This window comes from Podarcis erhardii (assembly GCF_964252035.2).
Source record: "Podarcis erhardii genome assembly, chromosome: 14".
In the NCBI taxonomy this organism is placed as follows: domain Eukaryota; kingdom Metazoa; phylum Chordata; class Lepidosauria; order Squamata; family Lacertidae; genus Podarcis; species Podarcis erhardii.
Window position 1 is genome coordinate 28,354,901 of NC_138503.1, and position 26,258 is coordinate 28,381,158.

At 46.4% G+C, this 26,258-nt stretch overlaps 2 protein-coding genes across 7 annotated transcripts in view; both read right to left on the bottom strand.

Annotated features, from left to right (window-relative positions):
• The window catches only part of UACA (uveal autoantigen with coiled-coil domains and ankyrin repeats), a 52,189-nt gene extending 49,695 nt beyond the window's left edge, over window positions 1-2,494 (bottom strand). For 2 of the 3 annotated variants that reach the window (XM_081838700.1, XM_081838699.1), the window contains exon 1: window positions 2,190-2,490. In XM_081838700.1, the coding sequence (XP_081694826.1) occupies window positions 2,190-2,312 (123 nt within the window). In that variant the 5' untranslated portion in view covers window positions 2,313-2,490. Of the gene's footprint in view, window positions 1-2,189 lie in introns of all 3 variants that reach the window. The other variant, XM_081838702.1, reaches the window with a different exon arrangement.
• Window positions 2,495-6,676: 4,182 nt separating this feature from the next.
• On the bottom strand, window positions 6,677-24,336 carry MORF4L1 (mortality factor 4 like 1). Of its 4 annotated transcripts, none has more exons than XM_081839226.1 (14): window positions 24,181-24,336; window positions 22,691-22,737; window positions 22,041-22,108; window positions 19,549-19,635; window positions 18,649-18,729; window positions 17,873-17,935; window positions 16,202-16,227; window positions 15,139-15,227; window positions 13,817-13,918; window positions 13,064-13,152; window positions 11,165-11,337; window positions 9,761-9,845; window positions 7,446-7,526; window positions 6,677-7,302 (listed from the first exon to the last, which is right to left on the bottom strand). In XM_081839226.1, the coding sequence occupies exons 1-14, from the start codon at window positions 24,218-24,220 to the stop codon at window positions 7,299-7,301; spliced, it is 1,035 nt and encodes a 344-aa protein (XP_081695352.1). In that variant the 5' UTR covers window positions 24,221-24,336; the 3' UTR covers window positions 6,677-7,298. The 4 variants fall into 4 exon arrangements, with proteins under 4 accessions (XP_081695352.1, XP_081695353.1, XP_081695351.1 ...); XM_081839227.1 differs by adding an exon at window positions 22,403-22,516 and having other exon boundaries at window positions 6,677-7,526; window positions 24,181-24,269; XM_081839225.1 differs by having other exon boundaries at window positions 6,677-7,526.
• Between the last annotated feature and the right edge of the window lie 1,922 nt (window positions 24,337-26,258).

Genomic DNA, 26,258 nt, shown 5'->3' on the forward strand with positions numbered 1-26,258 from the left:
GGCTGGGGCTGATGGAGGTGAAGGGCACCTAGCTCTATCTCCAACGTCAAAGCAGTGAGTGTCTTTGCTGCTATAGCCCCAAAGCACCAGTTAATGTGGAGGAGATGTCCTTTTAGCAGTAGGAGAACCTCCCCACTTGCAACCTTGCATACGCTGTTGTATGGCAAAGCCATATTTGTAACGCCTGTAAGAAACCTGCAAGCAGGATTCAGGCATAAGAGCCCCCTCACTTCCTGCGGTTTCCAGCAACTGGTACTCAAAATCCTTGCTGCTGCCTCCAACATGATGGAGCAGATCCATCATGGCTAGTAGTCACTAATAGCCTTATTCTCCATGCATCTGCCCATTCCTTTTTTAAAGCCATTGCTGACCATCAGCGCCTCCTGTGGGAGCAAGTTTAATAACTTTAAGTATGCACTGTGTGAATAAGTCCTTTCTTTGTATCTATCCCAAATCTTCCAACAGACAGTCGGCAGAGCATGAGACTGTTGACCTCGGGGCCATGGAGTCGAGCCCCATATTGTGCAAAAGATTCCTGCATTGCAGAAGGTTGGAATAGATTATACCTTCCAGTTCTATTATTCTGCTTGCTGATTCAGCATCACTGGATGTCCACGAGTTCTAGTGAGATGAGAGAGGGAGAAAAACCATTTCTCTATCCCCTTTCTCCATGCCATGCATTAGAATATTAGAATATTCTATTCTAATTCAATTCCATGCACAATTTTATAAACTTCTATCCTATTATCTCTTACTCGCCTTTTCTCTCTACACTGATGCTGCAACCTTTCTTCATAGGACAGTTGCTCCCTCCGCTTGATCACTTGGGTTGCCCTTTCCTGAACTTTTTCTAACTCTTCAATATCCTTTTTGAGGCGAGGCAACCAGAACTGCACACAGTACAGTGGTGCCTCGCAAGACGAAATTAATCCGTTCCGTGAGGCTCTTCGTATAGCGGTTTTTTCGTCTTGCGAAGCAAGCCCATTGACAGCTTAGCGGATTAGCGCTATTAGCGGTTTAGGGGCTTTTAGCGGATCAGCTGATAAGCGGCTTATCAGCGGATCAGCTGATAAGCGTCTTAGGGCTTAGGAAAAGGGGGGGGGAGGGAAAAAACCCCGCAGGAACTCGCAAGACATTTTCGTCTTGCGAAGCAAGCCCATAGGGAAATTCGTTTTGCGAAGCGCCTCGAAAACGGAAAAACCTTTCGTCTAGCGGGTTTTCCGTCTTGCGAGGCACCACTGTATTCCAAATACAGAGCAATAGCACTGACCCTTGCTTCAGAACTGGAATCCAACTAAGGCCACATCCTCTCTTGCTCTGCTGCCAACACTCGGCCTTACCTTTTGTGTTGGCCTTGGGAGTGGCCTGCACAGTCGTGGCACGAGGCCACTGTACAGATTCCTCGCTGATCTCCTCCAGCAGAAAGGGAACTTTAGCAGCAATGTCAGATTGAGACTAACACTCTTAAGTAGCACAGAACAGCCTTTGTCAACCTGGTGCCCGCCAGTTTAAACCCAGACTCTGCTTCAGGACACCTTCTGGCCTCCCCAACGCAGCATCTGAATCAGGTAGGGGCAGAACGCGTGGCCCTCCAGAGGTTGCTGGAGTCCATCAGCCCAGCTAACACAGCCAATGGACAAAGATAAGGAGGACTTCAGAGTCCTGCAACATCTGGAGGACCACAGGTTCCCCATCCCAGTTCTAAGAAGATTTACCGGTAAGTAGAAATACATTATGAAAGCAAGCCCAGCCTATTGTAAGAGTGAAACAGACAACCTCAGAAGGTGTAAACGCTCCTTCATTGAGATATCTAAGCAAAGGTTGGGTGGCCACCTGTCAGGGATTCTTTAGTCATGATCCTTGCAGTGCAGGGGTTTGGACTAGACGATCCTTGGGATCCCTTCCAACTCTACATTCTATGATTCCATGACTTGGTCATGCTGGCTGCATCAGCCAAAACAAAACACACACAGTGAAGGGGGGGGGAGGAGGATTTTCTTTAAAAAGTCACAACAGGACAGACAATCTTGGGCAACCCCCACCTTCACTCGCAGTTGAGCCCCTCCAGAAAGCGAAGTCAAGGCAAAGAAAGAGCTCCGACTCCTATCTGCTTCCACTTCCCTGTCCCAGCCCCCAGCCCGGTAAAGATTCAGCATAAAGGCACAGCGAACTAAGAACAGCAGCCTCACCCAGAAAGAGGCCATCTTTGAACTCTGGCGGACGTGGAGGAGGAAAGGATGGGCGATGCAGAGCCCTGGGACGGCCAAGACGGTGCCTTCGGTCCTCCACTGCAGCTTGGTCCGCCGGATCATTGGCTCCAATCAGCCAAGAGAGCAAGAGGGGAGAAGAGGCGGGCTTCTCAGCATGCAAGCTTTGTGGGTATCACAGAGCCAGATGGTGCAGGAAGCTGCTCCAACATGCACCACCACCACCACCGAGCATGGGAGAAAAGGTCGAGCAAAAAGTGGTGGACCATTTGATGTATTGCAACGGCAAAGGATATGGATAGAGTGAAAAGAAAACAGCCCCATTGGAGGCAGGAAGCTGGAAATCAGATTGCTAGGAGGGGGAAAGGAAGGAAAGGGCTGGGACAATGGAACAGCCCTGAAAAAACACAGCTCTTTCTCAGACATGTACCAGAAACAGCTAACTGTGGAGCCAGAGTTTGGGACGCACATTAGCAAGGAAGGCTTAGGAGCAGCTAGAGAGAACCTGCCCCAACCTTCTTCAAGCTAAGAGAATAAGAACTTAAGAAGAGCCTGCTGGATCAGGCCCATATGGCCCATCTGGTCCCAGTTCTCACAGATGCCTGCAGAAAACCCACAAGTAGGATTTGAGTGCAAGAGTTATCTCCCCTCCTGTGGCTTCCAGGAACTGGTATTCAGAAGCATTGCTGCCTCCACTGTAGAAGCAGAGGAGATCCATTGTGGCTAGTAGCCATCCATTGCCCCCTCCTCCATGAATGTGACTCATCGTCTTTTAAAACCATCACGGTCTCCTGTGAGAGGGAGTTCCAGAATTTAGCTACGCGCTGCTGCCCTCCTAGTGTTTCGGACAACTCCCACCAGCCCCAGCCAGGTTGGGGAGGGCTGAACAAGAGCATGGCTATGTAAGTGGGGCCAGGGAGCAGAGGGCAGTGCACCAGATTCAAATCTCCATCCAGTTAAGCAGCTGACTGATGGCCTTGGGCAGCAGGGAGCCTGGCTAAAAGGCCATTTCACAGGGGTAAAGGCCCCCAGTCCACCTGCAGAGGATTTTGTACCACCAAAGCCTCCCATAACCCAACATTTTCATTCCACACTCTAGTGCCATTAGCCTCAACCACCAGAGAGACAGAGACAGGTCCAGGCGACAAGCAATGCCTATTTCAGGAACATCTGAAGGATACAAATGAGGAATAGGGTTATTTTTGTTCCAGTTACCGTATTCTTCCCTCTATAACACGCAGATTTTTTCTCCTAAAAAGGAAGGGGAAATGTCTGTGCGTGTTATAGAGCGAATGTGTGGTCCCTGGAGCCGAAAAATCAGGCAAAAATCAAATCGCCAGGCAAAAATCAAATCGCAGCGCTTCACGGAGAAGGGAAAACTGAAAAGAGGAAGTGGCTGCTTTCCTGCATTCTGCCTCAGGGTCTTACTGCCCACCCTCCTCTGTTTCGTTGCTGTGTTTGCTGAAACGGAACAAAGAGCAGGGAAAGCCCCTCCCCTCCAGGCAAGCTCCGGTGCTGCTGGGGGAGAGGGAGAGAGAGGGGGGAAGGGAGAGAGAGGGGGGGAGGGAGAGAGAGAGGGGGGAGGGAGAGAGAGAGAGAGAGGGAGGGGGAGAGAGAGAGAGAGAGAGAGAGAGAGAGAGAGAGAGATGGCTGGCTGGCTTGGGTGGGGGAAAACTTTTGCCTTTCTTTCCTCCAACCCGTTAAATCCCTCTCCTGCATTCTTAGCCAGCTGCTTCTCTGCACACCACTCTAATGTCCCTTCTTTGTTTTTCCTTCGCTCCCCACTTAAAATGTGGTTACAAAGCATAGATCCACATGGATCCTCAGGATCTTTGCATTGGGTCACCCCAAATTCACCATCAGATCACATAGCATGTTCATGGCTACAGCCTGCACCAAAAAAATCACGCACCCACTGTTGCCTGGGGCTGCAATGGTGCAAAAACGTGGTTAAAAAGCATGGATCCACATGGATCCTCAGGATCTTTGCATTGGGTCACCCCAAATTCACCATCAGATCACATAGCATGTCCATGGCTACAGCCTGCACCAAAAAAATCACGCACCCACTGTTGCCTGGGGCTGCAATGGTGCAAAAATGTGGTTAAAAAGCATGGATCCACAGGGATTCTCAGGATCTTTGCATTGGGTGACCCCAAATTCACCATCAGATCACATAGCATGTCCATGGCTACAGCCTGCACCAAAAAAATCACGCACCCACTGTTGCCTGGGGCTGCAATGGTGCAAAAACGTGGTTAAAAAGCATGGATCCACATGGATCCTCAGGATCTTTGCATTGGGTCACCCCAAATTCACCATCAGATCACATAGCATGTCCATGGCTACAGCCTGCCCCCCCAAAATCATGCACCCACTGTTGCCTGGGGCTGCAATGGTGCAAAAACGTGGTTAAAAAGCATGGATCCACATGGATCCTCAGGATCTTTGCATTGGGTCACCCCAAATTCACCATCAGATCACATAGCATGTCCATGGCTACAGCCTGCACCAAAAAAATCACGCACCCACTGTTGCCTGGGGCTGCAATGGTGCAAAAACGTGGTTACAAAGCATGGATCCACAGGGATTCTCAGGATCTTTGCATTGGGTCACCCCAAATTCACCATCAGATCACATAGCATGTCCATGGCTACAGCCTGCCCCCCCCCAAATCACGCACCCACTGTTGCCTGGGGCTGCAATGGTGCAAAAATGTGGTTACAAAGCATGGATCCACAGGAATTCTCAGGATTTTGGCATTGGGTGACCCCAAATTCACCATCAGATCACTCGTCTGTGGCCACAGCATGAAGCCCAAAAATGATACATCCACTGTTTCATTCAGAATGTTTTTTCCCTTGTTTTCCTCCTCTAAAAACAATGTGCGTGTTATGGTCAGGTGCGTGTTATAGAGCGAAAAATACGGTATATAGGGCACTGCCAGAGGACAAAGGGCCAGTAAGAGGTGGGAGAAAAGAGGCAATTGATTTCATGGCCATCTCACTCTCCTGGGAAACTGTAATTTATTTATTTAGGTGATTTCTTTGTTATACCAGGCTCTTCAACCAAAAAGGGTGGAACCAATCTTTTCTGCTCTGGAAACAGCTCCGCTGAACAGAACTGGATTTCATCCAAAGACCCCTTGCAGGAGTATATTCCATATCCTGGTTCCTGGGAGCTCAAGGTCACTGTTTTAGGAGGTGATATGACAGATCTCTCTCTCTCTCTCTCATCCAGCAGATTGTTCTTATATTCTTATGTCCTTTAGGACCTGGACTCTGAAGTCTCCAGTTGCCCAAGACAGTGTGCAGAGAAAAAGCTGAGGAACGTTGCAGCCTGTACTTGCTGACCTCCAGTTGGTGTTAAGAGGAAGGACAATGAGTGCAAGATCTGCAGAAAACACATATCCCATTCTCTCTAGCTGCCCTCTAACCCAATCCAGCCACCCAAGGTACACCCTGACTGGGTTTACTTTGGGCTCTGAGGACACTCCATTCCTGACGCACTGTAAACCACTGCTAAACACATTATAGGCCACCTACTAGCAAACAATTATGGTTACAAACCTCCACCCACATAGAACCCCTTTTGCACCCCACTCCTTTGAATTCACCACTCATGGCAAGAACGCTTACGCCCAGCTAATGATCTAGCTACCCTCCCACATATCTACTTGGTCCCAAGAAAACTCCCTTCTCAGGTGACCAAATCTGTAGGGGCTATCCACTTCTAAACGACAGTGTCCAAGGCCAATAAGGACAAAACCAGTCAATGAAATAAACAACTATTTGACTTTTAGAAGACATTTGAAGGCAGGCCTGTATAGGGAAGTCTTAAAGCTTTATGTTTTATTGTGTTTTTTACTATTTTGGGGGGAGCCACCCAGAATGGCTGGGGCAACCCAGTCAGATGGGTGGCATATAAATAATAATAAAATTATTATAATTAAGAACACAGATTATTTCAGTCCTTGTTAGCTTCACTGACCTCCCTCCCCTTCTCACATGGCCTTTCACCTTTTTCAATAAGCCCCTTCTGTAGCTACTGCTCATACGTTAGGTCAGCATTCCCCAACCTTGCGCTCTCCAGATGTTTTGAACTGAAAGCCCCATCAGTCCCAGATAGGCTGGCTTGCTGTCCAAAACATCTGGAGGGCAGCAGGCTAGGGAAAGGTGTTAGGTGATAACTTGTTTGCTACTTGTGCCCTCGCCACCTCCCAAAATGTAGCCTCACCACCAATATTTGCAGATTGCTCTCACTCACCACCCTGCTCCCAGATCACCATTTAGGTGATCTTAAGTGCCTCTTTCCCAAACCTGTTTGGTCATGTACAGCCCAGTGAATTGCATGGTGCCCTGGGGATCCTTTCCAATTCTACATTTATATGATTCTACTATATGCATGGCTGGAATAAACCCCCATTTTAAAGATGTGTATGGTTTTGCAAGCAGCAAAACAGACCCGTCTTTTAACAGTTGAAATAGAAAAGTTTATTTGGGGACCTGTAAACATCCCCTACCCAAAAAAAAAAAAAAAAAAAACATTTCAGAAAACTTGTGAGACACAATGGCAAATCCGTCCTATGTTAGAAGGTGCATTTGAACCCAAGACAAAAGTTAACCCCACAATTTTTCAGCTATGCAGGCAAAGAACACAGACTTAAACCCACACATATTTACCCTCCCAACACCAAGAAAGCACACGAACTCCCTCCCCACCCAGTCCCGCCCCTCCCAAGCTGCAAGTAGACATCTGCGTTTGGTCCTCCCCACTCGGTTGGAAGCAAGAGTTTGTTTGCTTGTTTTGAAGGGGTTGGGGGATGGAAGAGGAAGACAACACACCATCAAACCATCATCAGCTTGGTTTCAAGGGGGGAAAATGGGCCTAAAAGCATGCAGGAGGCTCAAGACTATGAAACGTTTCGTCACATTTCCAGCACCACATTCCAACACCAAAATCGATCCAATGACATGCTCCGGGAGGCTCTCCCCTTGAAAGAGATCCGTCTGAAGGAAAAGCGACCTTGGGACGTGGGGGCGGCAACAGTTCCATCTGAAGACACAAAACACTATTCACTTGACACGGATGTCAGCTGTGCGGAAAGACGTGTGCAAGAGGAGACCGTGAGCAGATGTGGAACCGGGCAGGTCTGCTGCAGAGACCCAAGGATCCCTTCCAGTGATGCACACACTCATACACACGCGCACACACACACCATGAGTGTGAGAAGCTTACACAGCTTTCCGATGATACTCTGGAGGTGCAACTTCATAGTCGCTCGCGCTGAACAGTGTGGAAGAGTTCTTTGCTAGGTACCTGCAGACGGGGAAGGAAGGGGAAGGCAACAGGCTTGAATCTCACATGGAAGCCAAGAGGTTGGGCTTAGTGAGATATTTTATTTATTAGTTGATAGCCTAAGATGTATGGACAGTGAAAGAAAGTGTTGAAAGGGTGCCCCAGCTGCCCCACTCAGTCTTTGAAAGCCTTATAAGAAGCTGTGCAATAGAGGAGCTTCTAGGACCAAGCTGAAACTTTCAAACTCCCTTGTTATTTTTGTTGTTAGGTGTTATTAATGTAATCTTATTATAGTACTGAAATGTTGTTTTGCATGTTGTTATATTTACTGTTGTGGGAAAGCGCCATACAAATACTGTATTTTCCAGTGTATAAGACGACACTTTTTGCTTAAAAAAAAAAAAGCAAAAATTGGGTGTCGTCTTATACACGGATAGTGAATGCAGGGGGGGGGGCATGTAATTAACGGCAGCAGCAAGCAGGAGATTGGCAGTGGTGATTGGGTAGGTGATTGGTGACTGCGGCAAGGCCTGCTGGCGACTGGCTGTGGCAACTGGGCAGGCGATTGGTGGCTGTGGCAAGGTGTGCGATCGGCAGTGGCTGTGGCAAGCAATTGGGAGTGGCGGGCAGGCGGGTGAGCAATTGGCGGAAGTGACCTCCCCCACCCCCCAAAAAAGCTAAAAAACCAAATTTCTTAATTTTGGGTTAAAAAAAATAAGGGGCGTTTTATACATGGAAAAACACAGTAAAACGATGGCAGGTGGATGGGTTTGGGGAGAGGATGTTGCAAAAGAGTCAAGCTGTTTGAAGAAGTGTAAAGGAACCTCCTGATGTTGATAGATGTTTCTTTGGCCCTGTTCCTCCTCAGTTCTTGTTGTGGATGTTACTTTTGCTCTGTCCCATAAGGCCATCACCCGACTGTAACGCTCTACACATGTGTAAAGCTAAAGTGAGGGAATGCCTCTACATAAGCCTGTTTAATTTATAGGCCTGTGGACTCCACTGCTGTGTTGCTCTGACCAAGCCATCTCAGACATCACAACTGGGTGTGGTTGATTTTAGAAAATCCACAACAGTGTCCAATCTTGGTCTTATTGTGTTAGCTCGGCATTGCAAGGAATGTGGAGACAGGCATACAAACCCAGCTCACAGCTCCATCACATGCTTCCCCTCAGCCCCACAAACCCCCCTCTTGCACTATTTTGTAGAACTAGGACAGAAAGCCAGAACACCCCTGGGCTGTGCCTTTAAGCAAGGAGGAAAGGGAAGCTCAACTGCTCACCCAGGCAGACAGAAACCTCTATCTACACAGGTATCACTTCAGACTAACTCACACAGAAATATAGCATTTCAGAGAGAAGGATGCTGGCATCACCTCCTCTCCAAAAACTTAGTTTTTTCATATTCAATTATCCTTTTTCCTCCCCACTTGTGGGAGGAAACATTTCCACCTGCCCATATTAAGTGGCAGAGTTATGTTACGACTTTAGACAGAAGCAGCGCAAATCCTAGCCAATATGTTAATGTGCCAGATTAGGATCTGGGAGGCCAGAGTTCAAATCCCCACTCAACCATGAAGCTCACTGGGTGACCTTGGGCTGGTTACTTACTCTCAGCCTAACCTTCCTCACAGGGTTGTTGTCAGTATAAAATGGGAAGCGTGAGAACTACGTGAGCAACATGAGCTCCTTGGAGGGCAGGTGGGATACAAACATAATAAATAATAATAATAAAATATAATAATAATAATAATAATAATAATAATAATAATAATAGAAATTCCCAGATGGCTCACTGCCTGTTGCAGCAAAAAGAAGGGGGCTTGTGGCACTTGGAAGGATTTGAATTGGATTCAGAAGCTCCGCAAGGGGGCAGACTGTGTTAGCAGCAAAAGTTTGTGGCACAGCAGATTAGGTCAGATCACTAGGGTGGATCCTTTGAGATTTGGCCCATTAAGGGCTTGCTGTATCTATGCTGCTTCTCAAAAGCCTGGAAAAAATGCCACACTTCTCTAAGGAAATCCATGAGACTAAGAGACCATGGAAGAGGACTTCTAATCCTGTCCCATCATCCATCAACATTTCAGCTTGCCAAGAGATAAAAGCACAGTTCCTGGTATCACGCTAGAAAGAAGAAGAGCCCTGGAGGTGCCCACAACCCCCATGCAAAGAGCTTTGCACGAAACACAAGCTCTCACAAGGACCCAGGTGCCTCTCTCAACTCGCCAGATATCAAACGCGATCCATTGTACATACTTTAGAAAATCGTGCAAGTAGTTCAACAGCAAGGCCAGACTCTTCTCGTCCAAGGGCGTGTAAGCGAGCATGGCTCCAATCCGGACTGTTCAGACGGTAATTTAAGGACAAGGGAGAAGACAACGTTAAGGGAAGCATTTGCACAATTCATAAAATTCACCCGCTCTATTTCCAGTTGAGTTGTCCAGCCATCACATCATACAGGTCATGACTGCAGCTGCCTTTTGAAAGTGACACATTAGTGATCCTAAGGCAGAGATGAAGTTTCAGGGATGCCTGGAAAGCCTCATGGGTCAGAAACAAGTGAGGAAGCATTTTGGAACACAGTGAAGAGTAGCACTTAGGGGAACTGAGGGTTATGAAAGGTCCACTTAGTAGGTGCTGCTAACCCCCAATATAGCCTGGGCAGTTTTGTCTAGCACAGTGGCTGGTAGCACCCTCCAGGGGTGGCAACATTACCTAGAGGGGTGCTTAAGAGGCAAGGGGGTGCTGGAGGTGTAATGGCTGTCAAGCTTTGAAAAGCTGGTCTCAGTGGATCATGTTCATCCATTTAGTTGAATTAAACTAAATAGTTTCAATTGGATATTGAAAAAATACACTGTCACTGTTTTAAATTTGTTTGTGTTATCTTCCTTAGTAGGTCTTGCAAACTGCTATCCTGAGCAATGCTTTTTATTGAGCAGGGGGCACTGGGGGTGAGTTTATGGAACCAAAGGGGCAGCAGCTCCCCAAAGTCTGAGAACCACTGGTCTAATAGAATGATGCACCAGGATGGGGACCTCGCTGAATATTCTGCAACTCATCCTACACTGCCCACAGTACTAGAAATGATTAAAGGCAGCAAAGGTATTTCATATCTTGGGGCTGGAGGCTTCCACCCAAAGGAGAGCAATGCAGCTCCCAAGGCCTCATTTATGGGGAAATTACATCACATGCTCACTCACATGAACTTCTGCAATGAGGCCACCCTGCACCCTGGGCCTCCAATAGCTCTTTGTGTTCAACTCTCAATTTTCCCCAACATAATTCTTATGCCTGTTATAATTTTTCCCGATTCAATAAATTGCTTTGTGCAGCTTTACAATGGGTTCAAAAACAACATGAATGCTGCACCTGTGAAGGAACAGTGCATGCATACCGGAAAGAGACAGCTTCGTTTGTCAACTAAGAAGTGGCTTCCACTGGCATTTAAAAGAACAGCCTCCTCATAAAAGTGCTGCAGCCACATTTGTAAAATGTGGCTGCTCCAAACGTTTCAAACTACAGCTCCCAGAATCCTCAGGCAGCATGGCTGTGCTCCCATCAGGTCTCAGCATGCTGGCCGGGACTGGTGGGAGTCGCAGTCCAAAGCGACGGTTATCAGGTTGGGAAAAGCCTTTTGTGTCCCACAAACTATGTACATACCAAACAGCCGCAGGAGGTGGGGAGCTCCATACACCTGTGACATCGGTGCATCAGGGTGGTCCGCTAAGATTTCTGCGTACTGCGGCCTCTCAAATTTATAGAGCAGCTGAGTGCCCAGCATGACGTTGAAGTACTCTTTGATGCCTGCCACGACTTCGTTAACAGCATATTCTCTGGTGCACAGAAAGAAAAATGCAGGGTCAGCAACAGCCAGAACAAGAATTCGTTATTGTTATTAATATTTCATTTATACCCCACCCATCTCTCCGGGCAGCTTACAGCATATATAAAGAGACAATAAAACATCAAACATTAAAAACTTCCCAATACAGGGCTGCCTTCAGATGTCTTCGAAAAGTTTTGTAGTTCTTTATCTCATTGGCATCTAAAGGGAAGGCGTTCCACGGGGGGCTGGGGGTGGAAATGGACAAGGCCACCAAACCCTCCTGCTCTGGGAATTCTAGTTGTCACCTCATTTCCTGCTGACCTCCATCTGTGCACATCTGCAGTGTTCTCAGCAGCTGGGAACCTCCAATTCCCACCATCCCTGGCTGTGCTGGCAGCTGAAGCCTAATAACATCTGGAGGGCCACAGATATTCTCCACCCCCTGGTGTTATCTGCTCTGCTCTCAGGCTGGCCTTTGCATAAGAACATAAGAAAAGCCTGCTGTTTCCCAGCATCCTGTTCTCACAGTGGCCAACCAGATGCCTGTGGGAACCAAGCTACAGACCTTCGGGCATGGACATCATCCCATCCCCTTTTGTGTATCAGAAGCCTATCTTAGCAATAAGCAGTTTGTGGGAGGCATGTGTAAGTGCATGCATAAAATAATGAGCCTGCAGGCAGGGCTATCGCTTTTTTAAAAAATTAAAAAGAGCACGTAAAAATTTTTTCGACACTGCACAAATTATCTTTTCTTACGGTAGGGGGCTTCAACACCCCTAAAGAAGCTGCCTTGACTGTCACAGCCTCCTGGCCTTCACGGCAACCTTGAAACTGGGCAGTCACATTCTGGACTAACTTTTTTGCTCAAAGCATGATTCTGGTGACACTGCGATTGGCGTATTACCACGCTTTTGCCATGATTGGGCTATTGCCAGATCAAGGCTGGGTTGGATCCAGTTGGCCTCTTCAGCACAGCAGAGAGAGCTTGTTCGGATGGCCTCAGAGTGTTACAAATTCAGTTGTGTCCTGGAATGCTCCAGGAAATGTTTCAGGATATTACAGTGGGGTAAACTCTATAAAATCCCTTTGTGGATAAATGGAGTCAGGAGTTCAATGGGTCAATTGACCAGGGTCGCTTCCTGGCACCCTCTTCCTCCAGGTTCACACAAAGCAAGCCCCCAAATACTTTGCCTCAAACAGGGCTGGGGGAGAAGAGAACTACTGAATTGGGTTGTAAGTTTACTTGAGGCATGGCTGCAAAAAAACCCAAAACCCTCGTGCTGAATTTGAGCCAAGCTTCCTGCAGGACTGGAAGGGGATATTCAAGATAGTGTGTTTATATTTCTTTTTCTTGTTCTAAGCTGCTTTGAACAGCTGTGCAGCACATACATGTCTCATGCAAATAGAGCCAGTGCGGCAAAACAGTTGGGTATCAAACTAGGACCTGTAAGAGCAGGGTTCGAATTCCCCACTCAGACATGAAACTGACAGGGTGCCCTTGAGCCAGCCACAAGGTTGTTGTGGGAATTAAATGGCGGGGGGGGGGGGGCAGCAAGTAGAACCATATATACCACCTTGGGCTCCTTGGAAGAAAAGAGGGTATATAAATGTAATAAACAAACAAACAAAGAGAGTTTGAGGTCAGCCTCCTCATATCAAAGGACCAATACTTTTGGCTAGAGATACTCCACAATGGGCCCTTCTGATGAGTCCCCTCAACGCCCCCTCCTCACTTGTTATCAGTGTTCCCTCGTGACTTCTTGTAGTTTGCGTAGTCCTCCAAAATGGAGTCAACGTTCTTCTTGGCAGGAAGGTAGAAGAGCTACGGAAGAAAGCGAGAGGTGCCTAAGCCAGAACAAAAAAGACTGGAGCTAGGAGAGAGGTGTAACTCCGTGGAACCTCTTCTTTCAAATTGGAAGAAACTTGCACCTCCTTTGCAACCACAAGACGGGAAGGCTGAAAGTAGCTAACTAGCCTACAAGGGAAAACCCCACTATGCTCTTTAGAAGTAAAATGTGCGGGAGCCATCAAGGGCCACCAGATTTTCCACCTGCCTTCGAGCAACCCGCTGCCTGGGACCTTGTAAGGCAAAGATGCTTCTTACATAGCTGTCAACGTTTCCCTTTTTTAAAGGGAAATTCCCTTTATCCGAATAGGATTCCTCGCAAGAAAAGGGAAAAGTTGACAGCTATGCTTAAGTATTCTTGCCTTCCCTTAATATCTCTGTAGGGAATGTCCTTTGCCTTTTTGGAAGGTGCATGGATGTGTTTAGTTTGTAATACTGCTGAAATGTCTTGAAATTCTATCAATTGTACTTGCGTTATTGTATTTTTGTATTTTTATGTGTTGATTTAGTCTTGGGAGCCTTTTTGGGTGTAAGGCAGCTTACAAACAAACAGTAATATCACATTACATAACAACCAACTCAGGTTACTGAAGGTGCTTAAAAATAAGCAGTCCATTTAGTAACACAATTTCAGAGTTACCTGCTTTTGCCGGGTGATCAAATCCCAGTCATCCACAAGCCACGGTTTCAGCTCCTCGGGTATTTTTACCTTGACTTCAACCCTGTTCATAAAAGTCTCCTCCTGAAGAATAAAAGACACAAAACCTGCATTCGGATACTGGCACCAAGCAAAGCACATTGGCAAAAGAACAGAAAAGGGCATTTATTTATTATTTTTTACAGTGTATCAGTGAATTTAACAATATTGCATCTCTGTATTCAGAGATGTCCTCACTAGCAAGATCCAAGGAACTGAGAACAGACCTTGGCGCTGTGACGGCAGGACACAACCATTCAGAAGCCTGCGCAAGGAAGAAAACCTCAATTGTCTATTGCCAGCCCTATAGGGAGGGCTGCCAAGTGTTTCTTGTGGTTCCATGAAGACACTTACAAAGTTTCAAGGAGCCGCAAAATATGTTCATTGCTACTCGATACAAGCATTCACGTATTCCCACAAGCTGCGTTTCTTATTTGTTTCATAAAATTTATACACTTCTTGATTGTAAAAAAGAAAAGAAACCACGTATCAAAGCTGTTTACAAAAATATAAAACAATCAAGAAGAATTAGCAGCAATATTTTAAGACTTTTGAAAAGTTAAAAGAACAATTGACTAAAAGCAAATTAAAATTCACACCAGCATTCAACTTAACTGTGTAGGGTTGTCTAAGCAAAAATGTTTTTAACATGCGTTGAAACAGTACAGAGAAGGCACCAGCCTAGTGTCAATTGGCAGGGAGTTCCAAAGTGTAAGTCCTGCCTCACTAAAAGAGTTTTTACAGATGTGGAACATGTATTATGTGGCACCTGCAACAACAGCAGTTCCACTGATCAATGCAGTAAATTGGGCATATATGGTGTACGGAGATATTGCTGGTAAATTGGTCCCAAGTTGTTAAGGGCGTTGTATACTAATAATAACACCTTGAACTTGGCCAGGTAGTAAATTGGCAACCAGTGCAGATCTCTGAGCACAGGTGTTATATGTAGACAAGGCCTCACTTGTGTCAGCAATTGTGCTGCAGCATTCTGCACTAACTGCAGCTTCCAGATCAAGGGCAAAAGAAATCCTACGCAGAGTGACTTACAGTAATCCAATACTGAAATAAGGGATTTGAAAAATATATATATATTATTGCCATCTATCCCCCTTCCTTGTGAAGTTGCCCAAAGGCTGAGATGGATCCAAAACATCTTGGACATTCTTTGCTTTTTAAGACTTGCAAACTATTATAACTGTGTAATGACTGCAACCCGACAAGGGGAACTCTACCTAGAGTCCCGGACAATCCAAAATACTTACACTTTCAACAGTGGGATCTACACGAGCCCTTTTCTTCCTGGGAGGCTGAGGGTTTTCATTAGTGCTGCTGCCTTCACCGATTCCAGGAGCTACACAAACAGGCAAGGGAATCACTGTTGTGGTTTTAGCTAAACGTTTTACACAGGTGGCGGTGCACACACAACACACACTCGCGGAAGGGGTCTACTGGACAGAACCAGAAATCAGACACACACACACTGCACCCCAATGTTGTGGCAGCCCCTTTAAAATAGTCACTGGGATCCCGGATGCAAACCCCATTTTTTAAGTTGCTCAGCATTGCTAAGAACTTCTTTGGGGGTAGCTCCAGTGTCTTGAGTTAATTGAAGTGATTACAAACTTTTTGATTGACTTAAAGATGCATCCAATTGATTGGGCAATGCTTTTTAAGAAGTGTTACATTAAAACTTTTAATACTAGCAGGCCCTAAGAGAGACTTTCCCTCTCTTATGTATGAGGAAAGAGACCTGCTTCAAGCAAAACCTATTTTTTTAAAAAATAATAATAAAGTAACTACTGTTTCATTCAGAGAAAGCCATATTCAATAGTCTAGACACACAGATTTAATCTGGTAGCTGATCAAAACTCAACTAAGACTTCTAGGGCTGCCACCTGATTAGAGTAGTTTTTATTGCTCAATGCAATTAACTGCTTTTTCCCCCTTCCCCTATTATTTTTTTAGGATACCAATATAAAAAAAATTCAGGTTCTAGCAGGATGTGCATTATAGTAGGGCTGCCTTTCAATGCTTGTTCGTATTTATGTAGAGTGGGCAGCTTTGAATAAATTACTGCATCAGAATAACAACAGCAGATTAAAAAATTGCCTCCAAGTAACTAATTGAAAGTACTACTGCTGCTGCTCCCAGATTCTATGAGCTTCGATTTTGGAGCCAACACGCTGGGAGAGCCATCTTTTCCTTAACCCTTTTTGCTCTTACAAAAGTAAGGTGGGGCCGGGGGAGAAATGTTGGCAAAACATTGAAAATCTAGAAGAACGTCATGCTAGATAAGAGTGGGCAACTCAAAAGAGGTGCTCTTACTTTTCTGTTTGTTCTTTTTGGTCTTCCTGCCAAAGGGAAAAGAGAGACTGTTATTGCACATGCAAAGCAAGTATAACGCCAGCACTTTTTTTAAAAAAAGTTCCTTCTTCTAAGCCCAATCACTTGATCTGTAAGGGACTGACCAAGCCACAAAGCGCAAGGCCCAGTGTTGAATGGAACATCATCCACGCAGGGTAATTCAATGTGCTTAGGCCTAATACGGAAAGGACAGGCTTTGGCATATGTAGAAGCTGCATTCCCAGCATTTGCTAAAATAAAGGAAGAGCTACGTGCTTTAAATTTTCCACAAAGCCTAGTATCCTTCCCCCGTGACCAGCCATACCTGCAGCTGCAAAGGCACACCAGAAATGTACACTGCCTTTAAAAAAAATAAGGTGTAGAAGCAGCCTCTTTCACCCCACCCTAATAGCTGGAAGCATGGCAGACCAGCCAACCACGTGCCTTCATGATTTATAAAAGAGCACAGCTACAATTCTCATCCACATCTGAAAAGGTTAGATCACTGCAGTGTGTTACACATGGGGCTTCCTCTGAAGGCGGTTCAGAGACCTCAGATAGTGCCGAATTCAGCAGCTAGCTAGCTCACTGGGGCAAGACAGACTGAGCATATAACTACAACCCTGGCCCAACTGCATTGTCTGCCAGTTAGTTTCTGGGCCCAATTCAAAGTGCTAGCTTGATCTATGAAGGCTTAAAGAGCTCAGGACCACAATATCTCAAGGACCACCTCCACCCATAAGCACCGACCCAAATCTTGTGATCATCATCATCTGAGGCTCTTCTTTGGGTGCCTCCCCCACAAGAGGTCGGGAGGGTGGCAACAGGAGAACAGGCCTTTTCTGCGGTGTCTCCCTGTTTGTGAAATGCTCTCCTCAGGGAGGCTCGCCTGGCACCTTCATGATATATATTTAGGCACCAGGCAAGAACATTCCTCTTCTCCCAGGCCTTTTGCTAATTAAACAATCTATGGCCTTTTAAATGGGGGCAGGGAGTCATTCTTTTGTTTGTTATAATAACATAATACTATGTTATGTATTTCCATGTTTTTATACTGTAAATCCTATGATCCTTGGATGAAGGGTGGTGTATAAATTTAATATTAAGTGGAATATCCATATGCAGCACCTGAAAATCAAATCCACACATCACGAGTGACCGGAGGAAGTACAAAAAGGAGCGATCAACCGAGATGGTGATGGTTTTTTTTATCATGAAGAACACCTTCGAGAAAGTCCAATGAATTAAGTACTGCATAAATTGTTATTCTACCAGCTATCTCCAGGGAGGATATTCCATTACAGTGGTACCTCAGTCTACGAACAGTCCTGTTAACAAACTATTCAGACAACGAACTCCGCAAAACCGGACGTAGGTGTTCCGGCTAGCAAACTTTGCCTCGGAAGATGAACAGTGGAAGGGCACCAGCAGCAGGAGGCCTCAGTAGGGAAAGCATGCCTTGGTTTAAGAATGCTTTGGTTTAAGAACGGACTTCCGTAACAAATTAAGTTCGTAGACCAAGGTACCACTGTACTCACATAATATGCCTATACATCATTTTTCAGAGAGAGAGAAACTTATAAATCTACACAAAGCAAGGAAATCTGGATTTCAGGATGAAGATCCTGGCGTGACAATCCATCCTTAACTCACCGCGTCGATATTGCAGGGGTCTCCAAACCGCAAACTGTATGCGCTCCATCTCGTCTGAAAAATCTAGGCACAATGGGGGTTGAGTTAAGGAGAGAGTGTCAGACCCGACACATGGAACCTTTAAGAGAATGCACTTCAGTTCAGCTGGAAAAGGCAAGACAGCTTTTAGAGGAAGTTAAAGCCCCATTCAACAAGTGTCTGGAGGGTGGGAAGCCTACCGGGGCTGACATCTTCCTCCTACCTTGAATGCTATTTTGTCATATCTGGGCTCTGTTATGTACACTATTCATCCATCCATGGAAGCAACACAAGGTTGAGCCCAGGCTTACGCAGATCATTGGTGTTATTTTCTCAGAGGACACTCAGAGAAGCCAGCAGGCCGCCCCCTCCCGAGAAGGACAAGGCTAGTTTCCTTCAAAATGCCAGCTGCACATCTCACCACCTGCTCACTTAAGACTGCTCAACAGCAAGGGAAAGAGCTGGGCTCAAAAACTCCTGCAATACTGTAGAAGCCATGACTGCCTAAAGAACGCCTATTGGACCATTCAAAGCCCAGCCTCTTGGAAATCGTGGCAAGCTCGTTTCCCATCACGGTTCTTCATTGGAAAGCAGTTTCCTCAGCACTAAAGTTACATTTTCCAAAGCAACATTCCACATGTAACAACAGTACAGTTTTAAGCTTTGGAAATATGCTTGCTAAGATCTTCAAGGCCAAAAGATTGCGAGGGAAAGCCTTTAAATTAAAAAAGAATAAAGCAGACAAAATAGTTTCTTACACTTCAACATTTTTCTGCTGGAGTCCGGACGTTTTTTTCCCTGGTGCGGCCCCTCTCATCTTTCCTTCTGCATACTGTTCCCTTTGAAAAAAAAAAGAGTCATCAAAACAGGACTTAATTAGAGGCATCTCTATGCCTCTATAGCACAGACGTATCTCTGCAACAGAAGCCCTGCCTGTCTTGCTATTCTTAACTGCCAGTGCAACCAGTTAAAATTTAACATTGGGAATGTCCCTAAGTATTGCACTGAAACTGTGGCATCCTGGTCTGTTCCTCTTGCCCTGACAGTGCGCATGCTGCAATTTTTTCCAACAGTGTTCTATGTTTCTATATACCCGCACAGAATGTGAGCTCCATCCAGTACGTAGTTCAGGACAACACAGAAGGCATTCCATAGTGTATGTTTAAAGCAATTTGGGGGTAAGTAGATTATAGCTCCAAAGAGCTCTCCTGCTTGAGCAATGAGAGAGAAGGGCACCTTCTCCCATACTAGGTGAAGTGAGTTCTACAAAATTCACACACACATAAAATCCACATAATACATGTTCAGGCTGCAGGGGAGAGACTGTGCTGAACCCTCAAGGGGCTGTCTTTCCCATTTGTCCTGCCCTCCGCACCCCAGCCTGCAACTCTTATAAGGAAGAGAAGCAGCTCCCCAAGAATTTACTGCTGCTCTCCCTGCTATCTTTCGGGGCACACCCCTTTCCCTTTTGGCAGAGGCAATAATGTATTCATCTTTTTAAAAGGTTTGCTGTTTTAAGTTTGTGTTACATTGCAAAGGCCAAAGGTTCCCCACACCTTTCTTACACAAGAATACAGAGACCCATGTAAAAAAAAAACCACCAACCACTTATTATACCCTGGCCTGGCTTAGTTCCTCCATTACTAGGTAATACTCACTGATTGGCTTTTTGAAGTTCTTTCTGCTTTTGCAGATTGGTGTCCACGTATTTGAGCACTCTGCTTTCTGGAACCCATTCATCCCAGCTGCAAGGAAAGGGAAGAGTTTTCAGGGGGTACATAACAAGAAGCCCACTGTCTAGCTGTTAATTCAGTGGCTTCACAGAAAACCAATGAACTTTATCCATTTATTTAAAAAATATTTATAGACAGCTATTTATAAAAACTTTGCTTTTCCGACTTGCAGCCCTGCCTAACACAGGGTTACAGGCACAAGCGGGTGGATTTCTCCTAAGTTTTGGAATCCAGGTATTCAATCAATTCCTGTAGAAGAAAGAATCATTGTACTAGCTGCTGTTGTTTTCATTAAGAAGCACTTTAAAGTTAGCTGAAAACTACATTCCTGGAGAAAGTTTGGGAACGCCTTCTGATTGGACGACAGGATTATGACCTCATGGTTTACCATCTCCAGCTATTACTGATCAATTTGCAGCTTATTCTGTGGGGTTCTCTCTCTCTCTCTCTCTCTCTCTCACACACACACACACACACACACACACACACTTTTTCAATTGCTCTGTTGCCACTGATCAGGCCACCAAAACCTGCCAGGACTTCCACTGTGCCTCTCCTGCCCAATCTGCTGTCACTTCTTGCAGGCCACTAAAACCTTGCTTTGGCACAGCAGGCCTTTTGAGGCAGGCACAGGCTTTATTCTAGTGGGAGCTTAGAGAGGGAGGACACGTAAATTACTCCCTTTCCCCCACAACCACCTTGGGAGTGTGTGTGGAATGGCTGAGAATAGATAGCAGATAGCAGCCTTCAGGGAGGACTGTTAGATTTGAGTAAAAAGAGAGGGTGTAGTCGGATGCCTTGATTGTGGCCCACATTGCTGGGAGAGCACCACATGGGAGGAAAGCAGGAGGGTGCCCTGCAATCTGTGGACAGATCAAGGCTCCTTTTTTGTATCAGCTTATACCTGGCAGAGAGGGGAGCAGCCTTCAACTTAGGAAATTTCAGTTAATATTTCCAAAGAATAACTAGTTAAACTTGGGGCACTGCTTGAATTTAGATAGTGGTTTCTTTTTATTCCCTTTTCTCCTTTCTGGTAAATTATCAATGTCTGCAGCAAGAACCATAATCGCTACTTAGCATGTAATTTATCTTTTTCCTATACTGGTGCCACCCAAATGTTTAGAACTTTAGCTCCCGTCAGGCCCAGCCAGCACAATTGTGCTACCACCAGCCCTAGCGTCATATAGTCATGTTGCCTGGGCTGATGGGAGTTGTAGTCTGAAACATCTGGAGGATGCCAGAATGGGGAAAGCAGATGTGAATGAATGCAATTATAGCTATGATACTGAAATTAGAGACTTAGGAGGAATCCCCATTTCACATTCTGACTCACACCACCTATAACTGTTTCTCCAGTAAGAGGTGAAGAGCCAAGACCCTTCAATAATTCACAAAGCTTATTCAATTTAATTTAAAGCTGTGTTGCCTGGGTTTTTTTGCTCAAAAGCCTCACGACTGTGGCAGTGAGTAGCCAAGGTTGACTTATGGGTTCAGAACTATTATTTTATTAATCTTGAAACTTCAAGCATATCTGAGATCATTGCAATAAAATAATCAATACATAAAAATATAAACACATAAGAAAGCTAAACAAAGAGTGTGTGTGTGTGCGTGTGTGAATAAAACCGATCAACCGAAGTAAAAAAGCTTAGGAAAATAAAATAGGTATCTGCCTGGCACCAAAAAGATACCAAAGCAGGTGCCAGATATTCCTCTCTGGGAAAAACATTCTAAAGTCACCCCACAGAGAAGGCCCTTTCCCCTGAAACCACAAGATGTCAGAAAAACCCCAGAGAAGTGCCTCTTCTGCAGATCTCAATGTATTGGCAAGTATATGTGAACCCATGCAATTTTCCAGGTATCCTGGCCCTAAGACATGATGGGTCTTAAAAATCAAAACCAGCACTTTGAGCTGGGCCCAGAAATAACCGACAGGGAGCTAGTCATGTTGGTGAAACGCTGGCATCAAAACAGCTGTCCTCAGTTGCTCATCTAGAAGCCATATCCCTGAACTAACTGTAGGTACCAAAACACCTTCAGGAGCAGCTACACACATAGTGTGTTTCGGCAGCCTAGCCCGAAGGATGACTGAGGACAGGCTGCCATCTGCTTTGGCTGGAAATGCCAGGGGTGAAATCCTGCAAAGATGCTGCACATATTTTGTACTGCCCCAACTTTCTGACCTTAAACATTAGTTTAAGTTGCCATAGAAGTGAAGGAACTTTAACCATTGCTGTTCATTGTATATTGATTTTTTGTTTGTTTTAATAATGGTTTTCTTATGATGGTGGCTATTTGATTGCCATTGTCACAAGCCATCTTGTGCTCAATTTTGGAGAAAGAGTAGGATATATACCTCGTATCAAATACAGGGTTTTTTTGTTTTCTGTTATCGTTACTTAAAAATAAATACTCACTTCTTATTCCAACCACTGTAATGTATGAAGTATTTCACCTGTTTGTCCTTTATAGCAACCTTTACACACTAGAAGGAGGAAGAAGAAAGTCTGTCAACAACTTAGCAAGTCCACGTGCAATTCAGAGACTTTTATGCCACTCTGGGCCAGATTAACAGTTCTTAGGCAGCCTACAGGGTATTTAATTGCCCCAGCCAAATCGGGTCCCTTGCTGTGGCAAGATGTTCTGGGAGTTTCCCAGCATGCAAAGTGCAAGCCCCTCCTGCTCCTTGCAGCTGGGGACACGGTGGCTGCCCAGAGGGCACAATGTCCCCAGTCACTCGCCACACAGGCTGCCTCTCTTAGCATGAGGAATACGATACCATCAGTACTGCAGAAGGACTTCAAAAGGAAGGCAGGATGGAGCGGACCAGAGAAAGGGAGCCGGGCTGCTTGTGGCTGCTGTGTTTGCACAGGCTTGCTTCTGTGCGAGAATGCTGGCAGAGGAAAGCACGGTATGTGAATCAGGCCCTTTGTCTCTGGAGCCCCAGAGCAGGTTTTTTTTTGTTTTGTTTTGCACAGCGCACGCGTCCCCCACCACCACCCCTTAAATCCAGCACTGCCGTGGGTGGGTTAACGTCGTCTGCCACAGCAAACTACAGCCAACATACCTTTGCTTCGTAAAGAAGAGGTCCATGGAAACACAGCACCCGTTCACCTGTGAGAAAATTTCCATTTAGTAGGAAAAGCAGGCCTAGACGCACACGCACCACACAAACACTGAATAATATCATCATCGCACTGAAATGAAGATGCAAGGATCCGTTAATGTTCATCTTATTATTTCAGCTCCTCGTAAGAGCTTGGGCCAAGGTACGCAGAGCTGAACTGCCATTTTGCTCAAACTGGACTTCCCATCCACCAACCCAAATAAACACCACATGTTCAAAAGCTGGTGTTTCTGTTGACGAGTACAGAAAGGGCTTCCAAGGCAACATATTTTTGCTTTCAAAGTTGAACGATAGGACACACAGAAAAATCAGAGGATTTTTCATCTGTGCCTTTGAAGCAATGCAACTTCCTCATCAGAGATTTGGGTTGCACAGGATACCAACGCCGCCCTCTGTGTGTGTGTGCGCACACACACGGATGTCCTCATTTTCATGTTGAAATGCACAGAGTACCAAACCGTCAAGTATCAATCTGCCTCCCTATAAGCGAAGAGGAAGACTTATTTGAGCATTGCTAATTAAGGGTGTTCAGACTCTGGGGCCTACCGCAGAGAATCCCAGAGGGGCTGATCCTGTCCCACACCAAAAGAGATGGCACAGGAGACAACATGTCGCATGCCCACCCGTGCTCAACTCACATGCACAAAGCCTGGGCTAGCAACTATTGTGCCAGGCCACGCAACGGAGTTCTGGTGCCCACAGGAGAGGGTGAAAGCCTCTGAGCAGGATGAGGGCATTTGCAGGCAGAAAGAGGAGAGTCTGGCTGCTGCAGCTGGGCCAGCTGCCCAACCGGGGTCCACCGCCTAGCCCACCACCCTCCTCTCACAGTGGCCAACCAGGTGCCCCTAGTAGGAAGCCTTGAAGGCAGCAGGACCCCTAACAGGGCAGAAGCAGCTCTCCCTGCCCCAGGGATCCAGGAGCATCACTGCCTCCTACGGGGGGGGGGGGGACGGACACACATAGCCGTCGTGGCTAGTAGCCATTATGACGAGTAGCCATTATGACTAGTAGGCAATGAAAGACAAATTCAGGTGTGTGTTGGGTTCATTCTCCTCGGCCTGACCCAGCAACCAGGGTCTTCCTCAGAGGAAGGCTGAGCCGCAAGACGCAGACAGGGGAGGGGGGGGGAAACACCCCCTACTGGCTCCCTCTCCCCCCCCCTCCTGAGGAGTGGGGAGGGGGAGACAAAGAGAAGAACCCGAGGGACCGTTTTGCTGCGGGGAAAACAGGCCCCTGTGCATGCACTGCCTGCCTGCCTGCCTGGGGTAGGGAGGGGGAGGCAGAGCGGCCGCCGCAGCCCCCCGCCCGGCTCTGGGCGCCCCCTCCTCTCCCTCTCCCCCGCCTTTCGGGGTTGGAGGTCCGTGGTTGGGGGTCTCCGGCAGGGCGCCCCCTCCGTCCCCGGCTCGACCCTCCCTCCTGCCGCTGCTCACCCTCTTGGAATTTGGGTTTGGGGTCCTGCTTGGGCGCCATTTATAAGCGACTCCTCCGCCTCCCCCTCCCCGCGGGGGCTCCTCAGCTGCGTCGCCGCATTATGGCAAGAGGAGGGGAGCCTTCGCTACGGCGCATGCGCGCGCACGGGATCTTTCCACGCCCGGCTCTTCCTCCTCTCCCGGGGCATGCTGGGTTTTGTAGTCTTCGGCGGCGGCTCCTCCTGCTTCCCGTCTCGTCGCCGCTGCGCCTGCCTACCTGTCACATGAGCTGCTAAAATAAACCTCCTTCTTTTTAATTAGCCAATGGGCAAAAGAGGCGCGCTTAACGTGGGGCTCGAACCCACGACCTTGGTATTAAGAGTCCCATGCTCTACCGACTGAGCTAGCCGGGTATTAGCACAAGTCCTTCAGCCTGGAATACTCTAGCCTGCAACCCCTGATGCTGCTGTCTGGCTTCAAGCATGCGGCAATGTTGGTCATCAGGCAGGTGATGCTTTCACTGTTTTCTTTTCAGCTTAAACATTTTTGCTTAGACATGCCAGATGATCAGAAAGTTTATTCAAGTTTTAATCTACTCTTAGTCTATTGTCAGTCTCACTTTTAGAAAGTCTTAAATTGTTGTTGTTATTTTGTCCTAGTGATACTTGAATTGTTTTATCTTTTTTTTTTTTACTCCCACTGAGGATTTTGAATTTATTAATTTTTTTACAGTGAAACAGTGTATAAGTTTTATGAAATAAATAAAATCTCTGAGAGCTCTGGATCTGGGATAATGGCAGAGGTTTCCCAACTGGCCAGCCAGGTAGCCCACATAATCTTGCGGGGGGGGGGGGGAGTAGGGTCAGAGGTAATATAAATATGTCTATATTTGACAACAGTGTTAAATACAACATGTATTTTATTCATTTATTAAGGGTTGTATCCTATGCTAGTTCCACCTAGAATAGACCTCATTGTCGTTAGTGAACCTGACTCTCGACTTCCGGGTTAGCGCGAACGGCTAATGGCGGATTCCCTCCGAGCTCCGGAGGGAATCGGCTCTGCTGAGGACGGGTCTTGCCGTGCCGGCGACACGGGGACCCTCAGAAACCGCAGGCGCGGAAGCCTGCGGACTTGGTGACTCGGTGGGCACCTTAAGCGCCCTCCCCGACCCACGAAGAGCCTTTTTAAAGGCTGCGGAGAGGGTACGGAGAGTGGCGTGGTGCTGAGAGTAGACCGCTACCTCAGTAGAGCGAAGCCGCAAGCCATGGCCGGAGAGCGCTGACTTTCTTCCCAAAATTTGGACTGGATAACAAAGGACCCGTGAGTAGTGGAATTTGGACTTTAAAAATTTTATCCTGTGAATTCGGCACGATCGGGGGATGTGTTAAAGGGAAGTCCGCACCCCCTCTACTTATAGACGTTTCAAAGCAAGGAACGGAGAATTAAGGCGGAATGAATACTGTTTTGATGATTTAAAAGTTTCTCACAAATTTGATAGAACAAGATTTTTGTGCTGGAGAGAAAGGGAATTTGGAACTTTGTGTGTATCCCCCCCAAAAAACCCGGGAGTGTCCTATTTGGGTCCCGGAGGAAGAAGTGAAAGGAGTTTGACAGCTGTCAAAGAAGCTGTCAAACGGGCGGACAAAGTAAAGAATTTTGCTATTTAATAACTCTTGGAATTAAAGCTGATACATTTGGACTGAGGCGATTGGAAACAAAGTATTGATAATAACAAAGTAACAGATTATTGGAAAAGGACTACTAAATAACTGAAAGCCCCCTAGGGGGAATTAGTGACATTACAATGGCTGCAGAAGGAAAATTACTGGCGGAGATAGAAAAAATGTTCTTTCTCGTGGGAATCCTGCAGGAGCAGAGTATGGCTCTGAGTAAAGTTTTTATGACCTTGAATTCTGAAACAAACAACTCTGCCGAATGCACAAAGGAGATGTATGATAAAAATTCTGCAGCTGAGCAGGAAGAGATGCCTTTGGAATTGACAGAGAAAAAAGAAGGAGTTCAGACACTACAAGTGGAAAATATCAACCAGGAATCTGCAGCGTTAGAGTATGAGCAAGAAGACCTCTGGATTACAG

Coding starts and splice junctions, on each gene's coding strand:
- MORF4L1 (XM_081839226.1), bottom strand. CDS start 24,220: ATGGCGCCCAAGCAGGACCCCAAACCCAAATTCCAAGAGG. Junction 17,936..18,648: donor CAGCAGAAAAATGTTGAAGT/GTAAGAAACTAT, acceptor CATTGTGCCTAG/ATTTTTCAGACGAGATGGAG. Junction 16,228..17,872: donor ACCCCTGCAATATCGACGCG/GTGAGTTAAGGA, acceptor TCCCTTTGGCAG/GAAGACCAAAAAGAACAAAC.